The sequence below is a fragment of the Triturus cristatus genome, chromosome 5_2 (genome assembly GCF_964204655.1).
Source record: "Triturus cristatus chromosome 5_2, aTriCri1.1, whole genome shotgun sequence".
NCBI classification, from domain to species: Eukaryota; Metazoa; Chordata; class Amphibia; order Caudata; family Salamandridae; genus Triturus; species Triturus cristatus.
Window position 1 is genome coordinate 804,632,587 of NC_140588.1, and position 17,048 is coordinate 804,649,634.

At 47.9% G+C, this 17,048-nt stretch overlaps 1 protein-coding gene across 2 annotated transcripts in view; it reads right to left on the reverse strand.

Moving 5' to 3' along the window:
* ARHGEF6 (Rac/Cdc42 guanine nucleotide exchange factor 6) overlaps positions 1-17,048 on the reverse strand; it is a 712,936-nt gene that overhangs the window by 548,775 nt on the left and 147,113 nt on the right. For both annotated transcript variants that reach the window (XM_085607964.1, XM_085607965.1), the window contains exon 2: positions 16,536-16,619. In XM_085607964.1, coding sequence (XP_085464090.1) covers positions 16,536-16,619 — 84 coding nt within the window. The remainder of the gene's footprint in view (positions 1-16,535; positions 16,620-17,048) is intronic.

Here is a 17,048-nt window from a genome sequence, read left to right on the forward strand (position 1 = left end):
ATCCTCCCTAGTGAGTATATTGAAATCTGCCACATGTTCCCAAAGCTGTACTCGTATTAGAATATAATCAATTCTAGTAGTTTAGACATTTAGGTAAGAAGAAAAGTGGCCATTACATGTCCAAAGACCACATGTCAAAGTAAATGACAGGAGTTGGTATGTAGCTCCTGTCATACGGTTTACAGGGGCAACGCTAAGAGCTGGTATCCCCCCATTCCTCATCTTCTTCACATACAGGAGATCGAGTACCCATGTTACAGTATTTATAGCTAGCATGAAAATCGCCCACAAATATCGCATTTTCATGCGAATCAAACGAGGCCCTATGTTGGATAAGGTCCCGGATCATCTCAGTTTCCATCCCGCTCCTAGTCATGCCATTATAGATATTATACAAATAGGAAGCACGAGAATCTTTACCTGTAATTAATATACTGAGAATATGGTGTGAGACTAGAGAGAGGGACTGTATTTTGGCATTAATATTTGTTCTGGCCCAGATAAGGAGTCCACCTGAAGGTCAACTCTTTCCAGTATACAAGCAGCTACATAATAAGTTGTACATCCGGATCTAAAACGAGGTTCAGTAGCCCAGGTTTCTTAAAAAAAACTAAGATCAAATATATAAATGAAAGTCCCCCAAACCACATCCTCCAGCTTACTCCTGATTCCTGTTACATTCCACAAGAGCATATTAAAAGTGCCAGGAGTACCGGGAAGGGGGCTTGAGGGAGTAGTAGCTGGGTAGGTGTACATGTTAGGGATGGAGACAACAATAGCTTTAGAGGTAAGAGTATCCTGGTGGGGGCCATAGACTAGACTCGCTGGGTCTAGGGCAGGTGCCTCCTTCAATCAATCTATCATTAAAGTGCCCAGCGGCTCAACTTGATGATGAAGGCTACCTTTTAGCGGAGGTAGTCGATCACATTGGGCAGGCAGATTAAATTTAAACCTAATCATTGGTACCTCAACCAGGGGATGTCGTAACTCCAGGTTCACTACGCCCTCAACAAAGAATCTTGATTTCAGCTCGGGCCTAATGTAATCATAAGAGCCTGAAGGGTCTGAAGGGTCTGTAGGGTCATGTCATGGAGTCTTTTTGTATTCAGAATATCTGATCGAACTACTGAATAGCAATGGTGGACGGACCGTATCTGAAAGATGCGCTTATTTATAAGTGACTCTATTTCTTAGTGGACACCCGAGGGTAACGTGGGGAGCTTAGTCAAGTGGGCCACAGATGATGGCGTTCACCACTGCCTGCGTCACAGTTAATTACACCAGAGGTACGGCACGCTTCTTCCATGCCCGCTGCTTCCTCACATGTCACTCACGGGGCGGGCAGAGTGCTCACTTCATGCCACTGCCCACCTCACAGGATGCTCACCGGACGGGCAGCATGCTCCTTCCTGCACAGTTGCCCTCTTTAGTTGCTGAAAATTATGTGCACCTCGGGCAGCACGCTCAGCCAACGCTGCTGCTCCGTTTAGCCCCCAATAATCAGGCCAGGCGGCGAGCTCCTTGCCACACCGCTGCCTGCTTTGCCTACTTCAGTCTGGAGTCGCAGCCAGCTAAAAGTGTAAACCGCAGCGTGGTGATGCAGATGCTGCTTGGCGATTGCCCTGGCGACAATGTTTGGGATATGCTTGTCCCGGTCGCCGTTTATCACACATTATTATCATTAGGTTTTTATAAAGCACACATATCACCCAGAAGGGTCTCATGGCACTATAGCGGGTTCGATAGAGGAAAGTACTCATGGCGTCCAAGGTGTTTAAAACAGCCAACTTTTAAGCTCTTTTTTGATCACTTTGTGGTCTGTACTGGCTCGAAATTGCATTGTAAGCTCGTTCCAGAGTTGAGGGGCTAAATGGGAAAAAGATCTGCCACCATTTCTGGCAGTTCGGAACCTAAAGGGGGTCAAGTAAATGTTTTCCTCCAGACCTGAGATTTTTATTTGGTACATACCAATTGAGTTTCTTCGCCAAATACCTTGGCCCATTTCCATACAAAGACTTATGTGTAAGACAAATAAGCTTAAAACGAGTATGTTTCCTAATTGGAAGCCAATGTAGGGATTTAAAGCTGGGAGCAGATGGGAACCGAGATGGAAGATTCAACACCAATCTTGCAGCAGTGTTCTGCAGCACCTGGAGTCTTGGCATACAATTCCTCGTTAATAGATGCCATCAAAGCGTTTCCATAGTCTAGCCAACTGATTATCAGACCCTGAACAAGTGATTTCCTAGGTTCCAAAGGAATCCATTGGAATATTTTACGTAGAGTTCGCATAACGCCATAGCAGGTGCCCAGGATATGGTTTACCTCGTCCTTCTTGGACAGTTTGTCATCTATTATTACACCTAGGTTTTGTACCATGGATTTAGGGGATCGACAGAAGCCCAAGCTAGTTAGACACCAGTCATTTGACCTTACTTCTTGCGCTTTTCCAAGTAATATTACCTCGGTCTTACTTGCGTTAAGTTTTAGGTTGTTGGTTTGCATCCAGGTAGTTATGTGAATCATGCAGTTTTAAAATCTGATTCTGGTGTCTGCTGGATTAGGTCCTAGGGTAATTACCAACTGAGTATCATCTGCATACAAGCTTACTTTGAACCCATACTATCAAATTACCCTTGCCAATGGTGCAAAAAAATGTGAAACAGCATGGGGATGAGTACCGATCACTGGGGGACTCTCTTATCAACCATCAAACTACGGGAGACTAGAGATTGTAATTGTAAAACACTTATATAGCGCATGGCTACCCGTAGGCATCCCATCCGTCCTTTTGAATAGTTTCTCAACCAGTTATGGACTTTGCCTCCAACTCCTATCTTCTCCTGCCTCTGTATTAAGATTGCGTGAGAGATGGTGCAGAAGGCAGTTGATAGATCTAATAAGACCAGCATTGCTGACTGCCCGTCATCTAGAGGGAGTCTTATGTTGTCAACAACCTCGCCCATGGACATTCCGTTGCTGTGGTCAGCCCTAAAGCCTGACTGGGAAGGGATGAACAGTTGACGGCTTTCTAGATAGGTTGGCAGTTGTTTATTAATCAGGGACTCAATTAACTTCCCAGAATATAGAAGTAAGGAGATTATCTGATAGTTATTAAAATCTTTAGGATACATTTTCCATTCAATAGGGACCGTCTCTAGATTTAAGGGCATGTTAAAGAGATCTGTGAGACTATAAAGTAGAACAGGGGCTAGAGTTTACAGACTGTGAGAAGGAACTGAGTAATCTGGAGAGCCTGATTTGGTCCTGTTATGGGCAGCTTTGACCTCCTCCTGAGTAAATTTAGTAAACACATCTAAATATACTGTACTAGGAACATTTATACGGTCACCTCGATCTTATGTTCTTCTGTCCTACGTTTGGGACATGGGGCCATGCCCCCTCCCCTTGGATTCGGTCTTTCAATACTTGCATGCTTTAGTCACTGGGTGTTCAAAATATCAAGGGGGAGGGAAAGGGAAGCTTTGATCCATTCGGCTTCCAATGGTTAGAGCGAAACATCAAGTTAGGGGGAAAATGGACCACTTGTCCTGTGTAACCAGGGTCTTTTAGTTGCGTGGGGACCGTCTTAAAAAACCCTCATATACGTACACAGGTGGAAGGGCGGTATATCTTGGTTCTCCGCCAAAGTGTACTGTAACAGCATGATCATTGTGTCTTTTCTTAGTCAATATGCTGTCCTCCGCCCGGAGGGAGACCAACTGGTTTGTCAGTAGTGGTCAGAAATGAAACAAGCATTGGCATAGCCAATAGGTCTCGCCTTTGGGACCTTATAAGTGTTTAGCCATGCAACAGTTGCATAATACTTATACGGTCCCAAAAGCGAGACCTTTTGGCTATGCAAAGCGGCCGTGCGGCCGCGAAAGTGAAAGTGATCGCGATCACTATCAAACATCAAAGCGGCCGTGCGGCCACGAAAGTGAAAGTAATCGCGGTAAAGCGCGGCGCGCGTGTCCGCGCACATGCACTGTAGTTTTAGGCTGGCCTGGTAGCACTTTTTGGAGCCCTCTCAATAAGTCTCGCCAGACCAGCGCATGCGCTGGGTCAGGCGAGACCTAAAAAGGGGTGTATTTTGGATTCTAGTGAGGTGAATTAAAATTCCTAGTGTCACAACTCACATGGATTTTATTAAAAAGGAGTGACCTAGGAAATTAAAAACGCAGGTGTGCGCTTATAGACCAAGTTACTGGTCTGACGCACGGGTGTTTGTCAACATGTTTCAGCCTCTTGGATCCTCTAGAGGCTTTCGTCAGGACCGGGGTTTCAAAGAGTGCTATGTGACTCTTATTAGTTAGGTGGGTATTTACCACCTTGCTAAATTGGAGGTCAAATCTGAGGTATCTGTACTGCTCAGGTTCTAATTTCGAACTGCTTCAGGGTACCGGTGAGCTTTGTGGAACCCAGTTGCGGATTGTGCAAGTACGTTAACTTGTTCTAGCACTGGGAACGGTAACCCGGTACTACCTCGGATTTGACCTCCAATTTATGAGATAAATGCCTGAGATAGTGTCCATAGGGACATTTTTAAAAGTGTGCGCAGGACATCTTAAAAGTGTGTGCGGGGTCTCTACAGTCTTTAATTGCCTGCCGACCGAGCATAGGGACATCTTAAAAGAGCGTGTGGGGCCTCCTTTACAGTCTTTGATATACTCATATGGAATGCACACATTTTAAGCTGTTTCCCTTGCGTACTCTCTCCCCCACATTCCTGTTTCCTGACTGCTTGTCGCTATCCTTGCCCCTCGCTCGCGCTTGCCTGCGTGCTTCTCTCCATTGCTTCCACTAGCCTCCGCCTTCTGTGCTGGTCTCCTCCATTTCTAGTGCTGCTTTCGCTCCTGCCACCCCTGTTGCTTTTTACGCCCCCAGTCTTTCCCGTTGCTTCTGCATGTCCACCTCCCCAGTGTTGCTTCAGTGTTCGTCCTCTACCTCATGCCCCCATGTTGCTTTGGCGTTTGCCCAGTAATGTCCTCCATGTTGGTCTGATGTTCCTACCACCTTCCGTGATGCTGCTTCCACTCCCTATGTCTTAAAAACATGTGTTTGCTCGTTTTTATTTTATTTTTAGCTACTAATTCAACTCGGATTAGAAGGGAAAAAGAAAAAAAAGCACCTGTAACCTATTCTAGATGTGCATGCGTGGTGTGGGCAGCTGAATCAAAGGCTTTTTTTTTTTTACTTTAGTCGCGTGGTGGATGCTTGGCTAAAAACCATTGGCAAAGCCAACGGGTCACAAATGCGAGATCTATTGGCTTCGCCAATGCTGGTCTGATCTGTAGTAGAGGTTAGGTATTTTTCCTTTCCTTGAAGTGTGAGATGCCTACCAGTCTCATTGGGGCAAATTTCCATTATGTGCCTGGAATATGATTTGATATCGCCAAGTGAAAGGTGTGTGCATGGGGAGTATATATGATGGAAGGTAGTGCATTTTAATGTTGAATCCAAGTATCTAGATTTGAGATCAATGGAATATGTTTTGGATTACCCCTGGTAAAGCACGACACGGGACCAGAGTGGCAAAGTGCATTGCTTATATTCCTTCACTTTGGATTTATTATAACACAATTAGGTGTTGGAGGATGGGGACAAAGCTGCTTTAGTTAAGCAGTAGTGACCAGGCCTGCTGATTGCCTCTCCCCGAGCGCCACCATTTGGCTTGATGGAGGGTGTGCAGAGGTAGAGACAGTAGTTTCCTTTGTTCTGCAGACTAAATCATCCAGACAAGGGGTTAGTTACCCTTTGTTTTTCCCAAAGGTGCTACTCTCAAATGCTGATGGCTGCAAGTAGCAAGGTCTTCACACATGATTGTGCTTGTGTGCTTTGGGTGCGCTAGTTAGGCATTCCCCTCATCACTACCTGTACTGGAAACCATCACCTCAAACAAAGACTGTGTCTACTCTGCAGAGGAGAAATAAATTAAGAAAGGGAGCCTCATAAAACAGGTTCCAGGACCTCGGAAGAAGAATCAACATTTTATGACTACAACATGACAATAAAGGTGGGACTCGAATTTTCCCACTGGGTTCCATATTTCTTGGTGACCGAAGAGGTGGTACTCTGCAGCGTTCCAATAGAATTCTTGGGATCCAGGGAAGACGCAGGTGTCGCTGAGAACCAGTCTTCCAGACGTGAGGGGCGATAACCTGCAAAGAGCTGTTGGAGAAGTTGTGAGATTGCCTTAGAGATAGAGCCAGCTTTGCCTGCTGTGAACACGGAGCTGAAGGTATCTTTTTTTTTTTTTTTTTGTTTTTTTAAACCGTTTATTACAAGACTCAAAAATATACAAATATGGGCCTACAACCTTCCGGCCGGCCGCTAGCAATGAAAGGAGCATACGATATACATTTATAAAACACATGGTGCTGCGGCTGAGCATGCACAGGAGTTAACATCGTTGCGAGCCACACTATCCAGACCCCACTATACGGTTCCATTTTAAACTTAAAGAACAACAAATACAAACAAACCCACAAGGCAATCCTCAATCGGAAATAGCAACACGTGCTCCCCTAGAGGGGGAATCCTAGCCATCCATAGGAATCTCGAGAGGGGGGAGAGATCAGAACTAGGGCTGGGTACACCCAATGCCCAGGTACCGGGGGGACGAGTTGGCTAAGGGGACGGGGCCGGCGACGGATCAGGCAATAACGGTGGAGCACAGATTCCCCCGCGGTAGGCGTTCCAGGGGCCCCATACTTTCACCCATGTCCCAGGCTTACCTCTCGCCACATACACCACCTTTTCCCGAAACATGCACCAATCCATATGTTCCTTCCAGGCCGAGACAGTCGGGGGCCTCTGGGATCCCCACAGTTGGGCAATATCACGCTTGGCAACCATATACCCCAGAGTCACCCACCACGTCTGCGGCATCGAGTAATCGGTAGGCTCCCACACATTCAACAGGCATCTCCTCGCTTCGGGCAACAGCGCCACATGCGTAACCACTCGCAGCACCTCATGCACACCACGCCAGAACCCCTCCACCTCCGGGCACTCCCACAAGATATGCAGAAAAGTCCCCAACGCACCACACCCACGCTTACACAAACCGTCCTCAGCATAGCCCATACGCAGGAGCTTTGGCCCCGTCATGTAGACCCTGTGGAGTATCTTGAGCTGGACGAAACGAAGGCGAGCCGGTATGGCCACCTCTTTCGGGGAGGCCACCGCGGAGATCCAGTCCTCGTCGTCCAGCTCCAGCCCATCGGCTACCCAAGCCTCACGAAGGGCAGTCAACAAGTCTGAGCGGTCGTTGATCAGTTTTTTGTAGATCAGTGAGATCGTGCTGTCAGGGACGTGTCCATCCAGCACTCTATCCTCCAGGGGGGAACACTCCGGGATGGAGGCAATGTCCGGAAAGACGGAGTCCAGCGCATGCCGGACCTGCAAATACCGAAAGTACTCGCTGCCCTGCAACTGAAATTCCGTCTGCAGCATCTCGAACGTTTTAAATCCTTCCCTCGTCCAGAGGTCCCCCACTTTGCTAATGCCTATTATGTCCCACTTCTCAAAGCCCTTCGAGGTCCACAAGGAGCCCAACCGCTCAGACGCGTATAGTGGTGACGCCCGGGTCAAACGGTCCTTCCACCCCATAGCTGCATTGGCCGCGTGCCACACTCGCACCATGACACGCGTGGGGCCCGTTAGGCGAGCGTCGGGCGCGCTAGAGTAGAGCGCTCGATTATGGTCACCACCTGGAAGTAGCATCCTATCCATTTCAAACGCCGGGTTTAAGGCGGGCCCATACAGGCCCTGATTAATCGCAGCTAGCTGGGAGGCCCAATAGTACCGTTTAATATCCGGGAGGGCAATCCCCCCGTCATACCATGGGAGCGTCAGCTTAGCCAGGGCAATACGTGGCCTCCCGTCCCAGAACAGGCGGCGCTGCAAACTCTCCACTTCGCGGAAGTAGCGCGCTGGGACGAGGTCCCTAGTGTTCTGCAACGCGTACAGGAAACGCGGCAGCGACATCATTTTAAACAATGCCGCCCGGCCGAGCGGCGAAAGCGGCAAACGCCGCCAGCGCGCGACATCCTCTTTCAGACGCTGGAGGGGGGGAAGCAAGTTCCGATCATACCGAGCCTCCGGGTCCAGAGTAATGAAGACACCCAGGTACCTAAATCCCTGCGGGGCGACCTGGATCGGACAGCCCCGCGGGAGGATAGGAGCCTCCCCGGAAAGAACATACACACACGATTTAGCCCAGTTGATGACCAGACCGGAGTTACGACCGAATGAATGCAAAACATCAACCAGTACTATGAGTGATTTACGTGGGGAAGCTAGGTACAAGAGGATGTCATCAGCGTATAGGGATACGCGGTCCTCATACTCAGGGGTCCAGCGGAGACCACGGATGGAAGGCTCCCACCGCAGCCACTCCGCCAGGGGCTCCAAGGCAAGTGCAAAGAGGAGCGGCGATAAGGGGCAGCCCTGCCGTGTGCCCCGGCCCAGCTCGAACGGGGCCGATACTCTTCCGTTCACCACCACCTGCGCCAATGGGCCCGAATACAGCAATTTGACCCAACTGATGAACCCTGGGCCAAATCCAAACTTCGCAAGCATCGCCCAGATATATGGCCATTCAAGCGTGTCAAACGCCATGGTGGCGTCTAAGGACGCCAAAATGGCCGGCTCCCGTATGAACGGGACACGTGCGAGCACACCGTGCAAACGCCGCAGATTAAGGGCTGTGTTGCGATGGGGAATAAAGCAGGACTGGTCCTGATGAACCAAATCGCCCACCACGCCGACCAGCCGATTGGCCAGTACCTTGGCGAGAATCTTGGGCTCCGCATTCAGTAGCGAAATGGGCCGATAGGATGTAACCCGGTCCCGAGGTCTCCCCTCCTTGTGGATGACCACGATTGTAGCCAGACGCTGGTCCAGCGGGAGGGAGCCCACCGAGTGTGCCGCCAGGAACATAGCCCGGAGGTGGGGTGCCAGCGTATCCGGTCGCAACTTGTACAACTCGATAGGGAGACCATTCGGACCCATGGCCTTGCCGGAAGCGACCGAGCGTATGGCGAGGGCGATCTCGTCGGAGGTGGGGGCGGCGTCCAGCGACACCCTGTCATCCCCGGAAAGGGACGGCAGCGCGATATCACTGAGCAGGGCACGGGAATCCTCTTCCGAGCAGGGAGACACCGGGGAATACACCCCACGGAAATAATCCGCGAAACAGGAGACGATTTCTTCTGGCTCAGTTACACACACACCATCCGTTTTCTCAATCAGCGGGACCACACGATTCGCTCTCTCATTTTTGTCCAACCACGCTATAAGTTTACCAGCCTTATCACCCACATCATACAGTCGCCCCTGTTGCTCTCTACTGAGGCCCCTGGCCGCCTCCGTGACGAGGGCCCTATAGGCCGCTTGCTTGAGTTGGAGGACATGTAATGCGGCATCCGTCACCCCACCTTCTAGACCACCCTCCAACTCGGCTATTTCAGCCTCCATCCGGGTCACCTCCTCCCGCTCGCGCCTCCGGGCGTGGGAAATAAGGGATAGGGCCTCCCCTCGGAGTACTGTCTTGAAGGCCTCCCATAGCGGTACAGCCGAAGGCACGGACCCCACATTCTCATCAAAATATCGCTGAAGGGATTTAATCAATTCAGCACGAATGGTGGGGTCGCGCAGGTACCAAGGATTGATTGGGACCACCCTACCCTCACCCCTCGGAAAGACATCAAAGTGCAATAGGATCGGGGAGTGGTCCGAAATACCCCGTGGCAAATGGCGCACCTCTCCCACCCTCCCAACATAGGCCGCCGGGACAAGGACATAGTCTAGTCGTGAGAGACTACCATGGGCTCCCGAGTGGAAAGTGTACTGCAGCTGCGTGGGGTGTTTTAAACGCCAGCAGTCCACTAGTCCAAATGTATCCAAGAGGCCGGGTAGCCACGCCTGTGCCCGGGGGAGGTCCCTAGGGGGGTGACGATCCACAGTCCCAGATACCACCGCATTGAAATCCCCCCCCACAACTAAAAGCCCCCCCGGAAGGCCAAGGAGAAGGCGCCCCAGGTCTGCAAAGGTGGTCGACTGCAGCCCCGGTGGGATGTATACTGACACAAAGACAACCACTTTGCCCTCCAGTCTTCCCACCAAGACCGTGTAACGTCCCCTGTCATCGTGGAGCACCTCATCAATCTCCAACGGGAGCGAGTTCTTCACCATGATGCCCACACCCCTTGAGCCAGACGTGAAGCCCGAGTGAGCCACTAGGCGATAGCCACGCCGATTCATGGCGCAGAAGGAGTTGCCAATGAGGTGTGTCTCCTGCAGAAAGACTACATCGGGCGAGATTCGCTTCAAAAACTGCAGGACCACACCTCGTTTGATCCTGTCCCCCAGTCCATTCACATTCCAAGCCAACAAAGTTAATTCCCTACCCCCCATCATATACAGAAGCCATCATTCGTCCCCCGGAGAGCACTTTAGAACTAACACAAAAATATGTTTGCCTTGTGATAAAAACGAACAACACCCCATCCCTACCCACCCACCCCAACAGAACTCCCCCCTCCCTGCACCCCTGCATGAGCCCGAACAGCCCCCCCAACGTGCAGTGTGCCTGTCGCCCCATATATAGTTAAACTAACTAGACCCCCTAGAGGAGGAGGGAGAACCCCCAATAGACCCAACACAACCTCCAGGGGAACTTACAAAAACTGACGCAGAATCGAAAGTGGCATCATTTTCGTCCAGAGTGAGGCCCAATATTAAACCCTCAGTCCCGATCCAGCGTGCCGTCTCCCCCCGCCGCCCCCCCCCCCCCGCCCCCCGATCACGATCCCCGGGCAGAGTATCCAGCCAGTCCCCGGCCGCTTCGGGACGATCAAAGAAGTGCGTGCGACCATCCACCTCCACTCGCAGCTTGGCTGGGAAGAGCATGGCGTATTTGAGGTTTAGGTCCCGAAGACGGCGTTGTAAGCACTGAACTGCTGTTCAGTGCTAAAATGCAAGTGCTCCCTGTGTAAATTGTTATTATGATTGGTAATCCAGGATTGGCATATTTGATTTACTAGTAATTCCCTTGTAAACTGCAGTGTGTGTGCCGAGGGCCTGTAAATCAAATGCTACTAGTGGGCCTGCAGCAATGAGGGTGCCAACCACATGTGTTGCCCTGCAAACATGTCTCAGGCCTGCTCTGCATTGTCTGTGATTGATGTTATATACTGCCACGTCGGCCTGGCCAGTGTACTCTCTTGCCAGGCTCAAACCTTCCATTTTTCTAAGGTAGGCCCAAGGTAACCCCAGGGGCAGGGTGCAGTGTATGTGAAAGGTAGAACTTGTGCTAGTGTGTTTTACATTTCCTGATAGTGAAATACTGACAATTTCGTTTTTCAATATTGCAGGAACTCTCTGTCCTGTTGGTTATCATTGGAGCTGACTTGTAACATCTTACGAGTGTAACTTTCAATTGAGAAGAGACAAGAGATTTGGAGTTCGGGTTCCCTAAACTCAGAATTTAAAAACACATCTTTCTGTGAAGTTGGTTTTTAAATTGTGTGTTTGAAAATGCCACTTTTATGAAGTGGTCTTTTTCTTGGTTTACCATTCTGTGCCTCTGCCTGCTCGGGGATCCACGTCTGGTTTAGACTGACAGTTGAGCTGTTTGTGCATTCACTCAAGACAGTTACACAAAGGGAGTTGAGGTGTGCCCTGCATATCCTGATGGTCCTTCCGGAGATCTAGTGGTGGGAGGAGTTGTCACTGACACCTGAATAGGGCTGTACACAAAGCTGTCTACCCCCCTTTAGAGTGTCCAGAGCCACATCAGGGCAACACAGGATCAGTGCACTACAAAGATTATCCTTTGAAGTATGTCTACTTCAAAGGCGGAAAGTGGTATTAGTATTGGACCTATGACCCTACATTTTTAGAACACTTCTATACTAAATTCTGCCAAGAAGAGCTGGAGTAGCTGCAGTAGGGGAATTGCCACTCTTCTTGTAGCTGTGTTGTGATGGCCCTCAGTTTGTTGTTCCTGTCTTGGAGAGTGATAGGACTGGACTTTGTTTTCATCACCCTGCTGCCATGGTTCTCCGAGGGCTTGTGTGAGCTTGCCTCCTATTAAGAAGTCCGAGGACCATCAACGACTTCACCCGCAGTCCCTTAACTCCTCTGATGGGTGTTCTGACCTGCTAAGTGATGCCAATCCCAGTTCTAGGCCCTTGGAGGTGGCTTTTGCTGCAAGAAGAGAAGAAAATCCACAAATCAAACTTCAGCGCCTGTTTTTCCTGCCGGAGTCTTGCAATGTGGTTGAAAAACCAACATATCGCAGTAGTGTGGAAGACGAATCGACGCAGCGCCTGCCGTGCGGCCAGAAGATGGCAGCAGCCCGAGCCTGGAGCACCGGCTCTCTGATGTCCGAGGCACCCGCTCTGTCTCACACGCAGGTCCTGCTGTGCGGCTGAAGTTTCGATACCTAAGCTGCATCACTGCTGGGGAATCAAAAGAGCATCTGTTTAGCTGCCACCGCATCGACCCAGCACCACCGGATTTTCCAAGCATCGCACCTGTGCGCCAAGGTGTCATCATAGTTGCCAGCAGTAAGGAATTGAGGCTGCATGTCTGAAATCCAGGCCTCCCCTCGAAGAAGGAAATCAACGTATCACCTCCCCGAACAGCAAGGAATCGACGCATCACCTCCTCTGCACCACAGCAAGGAATCGACATACCACCTCCTCTGGCAGTAAGGAATTGACCCATCACCTCCTCTGGCAGTAAAGAATTGACGCATCACCTCCCCTGAGAGTACGGAATCAACGCATCTCTGTGTTTTCAGCACATCATCTCCCCTGCACCTATTTTTGTCGCTTGGTTTTGACGCATCCCAGGTACTTTGCACTAAAAGGTGACTCATCGATAGTTTTCTAAGAACTGAACTGTCTGAACCTTCTTAAAGTAATATCTTTGCTTTTGTATGTTGAATGTTTGTCGTTTTGGTTTTGTTTTATACAGATAAAGATTGGTTATTCTTCTAAACTGGTGTGGTGTCCATTTGTAGTGTTTTCACTGTGTTACTCTGTGTTTATGTACAAATGTTTTACAAATTGCCTCTGATATAAGCCTGACTGCTCATGCCAAGCTACCAAGGGGGTGAGCAGCAGTTATTTTTATTGTGTAATCCCTTTACCCTACTTGGACAGGGTGCAAGCCACTGCCAACTAGAGACCCAATTTCTAACACCGACTTTAAACCAAATCTTATACAAGCTGCCAGAGGTAGAGAATCATACTTTCTCTTGCAAAAGTGTCTTGGTTTTGACTATCCCTTCTTGACCTAAGTAGGCAATTTGGGAACCAAATATTTCTGGCCATGCACCTCTTCGCAGCAGACGATCTAAGACGATGGCAAGTCATCATGATGTGAAATGTTAACAGGCTGCCACGAGCCTCCAGGATGCATTCCAATATAGTTTGCATAGTTGTCCTACATGAGTCACCCATCAAGGTGGTTATGGAAATCTAGAGGCATCCTTTTTTCCTGACAGTCGTCTTTTTACATTTTCTTGTGAGAAGGGATTAGTCCTTGAACAGTGTATCCCCATCCTTATGTACTCTTCAATTTCTCGAGCTTAAGCTGCTTCCTGGTATGAGACCAGATTAGGGTGTCAAAAGAGGTAATGAGCTAGACTAAGTACTCTTTAATTGGAGTATCCATCTCTCTAAGCACGGATGTGATTTGGTGGCAGTCCCTTATAAGAGATGTATAAGTGGACTGTGATTGATGGAAACCTGAAAATGGTTGCTCTCTATATTTAGACATGCTAGCACCCCACAAGATTCATCCACTCTTTCTCTATAGCGATGTACCCTTGTTTTGCCTCTGTCTAAGCTCTGTTGGCATAAATAATTGATTCCCATTGTCAGTTTTGTTGAGGAATACTCCAGTCCCCGTGGACCTAGCATCTACTGCAAGTTCTGCCTTCTTGCTCTGGTCATAGTATTTCATATTTGTAGACATTGAAGTGGCATCTTTGGAGTTTTGAAACACGTCCCACACAACAGTACCATACTGATGTAGTACTAAGGAGTTATTTTCAGCGAACTGGTGAGTCTTGCCACATAGCTGCAGCTAATAAGAAAGATTCTCACTTAAGAAAGTACACTGTGGGGAGCAGCATCTTTATCATACTTTACTTTTGTTAGATCAGATGAAATGCCACCAGCTGAGAAGCAGTACACAAGAAACTTAGTTAGTTACTTTCAATGAGTGACTCAAGCATGGAGTATAAAGGGTAAACTAATTTGCTGTTGGAAGTGATCCTTAAGCCAATCTGCCTCAGAGTTCCAGTGACCTAAAATCCAAGAAGATGAAACTTCATCTCAGATGCGCAAAGCTCTCCTCTGCCTTCCAACATGTTCCCCTCTCATTTAGGCGCCTAAGCTTCAAATGAAATCCCAGCCAGCATTTGGCCAAGACCTTTCACATGGAAAGATCATCAGTAGGCTTCCCTGTCTACTATGAAAGGAGAGGGGTAATTAAAGGTTGAGTGTCCTTGTAGGTCTGAAGGGGGTCATCAGCATAAACAATTACATCCTCATTCATGCCACGTCAGTTGGGAAACACAACAACCACTTCCATGCAGGCCCAAAAAGACCCCAAGTGATATCAGCCTAGAATTAATTTATTTAAACATTTGCCTATTAAACAAAAATGAATACAACAAATTCAATGTATAGTTATACATTCAGTTAAGGTAGCAATATTGCTATAGTTTATAACTCGGCACCATATAACATCTGAGGTTATATAATTGCTAAGTAGGCTCCGAGTATGGCACTGGACGAATAAGCCCCGTAAACTCTGTTAGATTTTTTTAACCCTACAATTGTCAACAGTGCCCTTTTCTTTTAAGATTTTAAATGAGCGGTCCAGCACACATATTTGAGGAACCAAATTCACAAGTACTTGTACGAATCCACTTCCTCCAGTTTGGTCGTTCCCATAGTTCATGTAGAAGATGCAGTTTTTCTTATCCATATTTACTGTCATACTTTTACTTGAACAATACTTAAGGATATCTTCAAGCTTTATTTGTAGATCGATCTGAGGGGCAGCCATTGTAACTAGGTCATCTGCATACAGTAGGCAAGGAATGTGGAGCCCACTCAGTTTTGGAGAAAAGAACGCCGTATTACCAAGGGTAATGTCAGATAAAAAGAAGTACAAATAAAAATGGAGGAAGCACACAACCTTGTCTTAAATCATTTTTTATTAAATGTTTCCTTAACCCCTTCGCCGCGGCACGAATTCCGCCGCGGCGCTGGGGGGCGTTTGGGGGCAGTGCGGCGCCGCCGTGCTCGTGACGGAACCACTCCGTCATGAGTCACGGGCGAGCTGTGCTCATGAAGGAGTGGTTCCGTCACGACTCCGCCCACTGCGCTAATCGCCCGCACAGGCGGGGAATTAGCGCCGCGTGGGCGGAGCGGCCGCCAACGGCCGCAGCATGACGGAACCACTCCGTCATGAGCACACGGCGCCCGTGGCTCATGACGGAGTGGTTCCGTCATGAGCACGGAACGGGTTAATAGGGACCCTTCATTATCTAATTCCACTCTGGCCCAGTTGCCTATATGTAGTCCCCTTAAAATAGAAAGGGTAAGATAAAAATGGGGATGCTGGCATTTAAGGAAAAAGTCTTGGTTGGTTAATACCAAAGGTTCAGGTCGGTACAGTATAATAAACACAACAGTTTAACAATGTCGAGAAATAAAAATAGGAGCTGTAGTTTAGTGGTTGAATTCTTTTATTCTTCCAATCTTGTGTTCATAGTACAGGAAGGTCACAGATCCTTGGGCAAATCATTTTTTGTGTCGCTAAAATACTGGACACCATTAGACGAATCATCAGCAAACTTTCCCAAAAGAAAAGTTCGTCCACCCCTCTACTTCCTCGAAAGTTTTTATATTAGCAAAATCAAAAGGTGTTGGCTAACTTCAGATTTGAAAAGGTAAAACAAAGTCCACAGATTAACAATCTTTCGACATTCGAAAAAGCAATGGAATCGAGAGGCCGGCACTCTCAGACATTAAATGACGCAACAACAAAAAAAAAACCTGCGTGGCAATGATATTACAATGTAAACAACAGCCAAAAAAGTCAACAGCACACTGGACCTTTGTTCAGTTAAAGGAAAAAAACAATTGCTGTGCATGCTAGGGCAGTGCAGTAATCACAAACCTTTACGTGCCAGTGTCAGAATTCAAACATGCAAAGGTCCAAGGACAGGAGCACAATTCCCTGCTTTGTTTTCTCTTTTTAAAATATAAATCTGGATTAGTGTTTTCAGTCAAATGTACTTTAATACTACCTATGTTTAAACAAAAAACACCAAAAATCTTTCTTATGCATTATTTATCTACGAAATGGATGATTTTAAATGTGCTCCATGATCCCAGACACGCAGCAAGAGTACTCTACTCTTTACGAATATCAAAACAGCACACAGGGTGGCTGCTTGCTCTATGCTTCTTTTGTGTTTGTGTAACAGTAACCTTTACCTCGACTTTAAGGGATGCGCATCCTTTCAAGAACTCCTTTATGTTTTCAATACACTCTGCTTCACTTTTGGGCTCCAGGCAATACTGAAATAAAAATAAATGCATTAAAATAATACATGGTAAAACCCGGAGCACTATGTTTAGCACTAAAACAGATCAGCTGTGCAACATATTACATGTGTTGCACGCAGAGTACATACTATTGAGTTCAGATGAACTGTCTATTTTTTACTTCAAGTGCATACCTACCTTTGCCCCAAAACTACAGAACCTCATTAGTAAACCAATTAAATCACATTTAGAAGGATCCCTATTTATATTAAGTCTGATTTAACACTAAAGCAACATCATTTGTCAGGCTTTTTGGCATGTTCACATCCAAACAGTTTCTTTTCATAAGAGCAACTCAGATGCAACGGCAGCTATGTGTTTGAACGGTCAGCCTCAGGGTGGTCTTCGCCCAAACATATTGCCTTACTTCTCCATTTTTGCTGGTCTCTTTTTTTGTTGGCC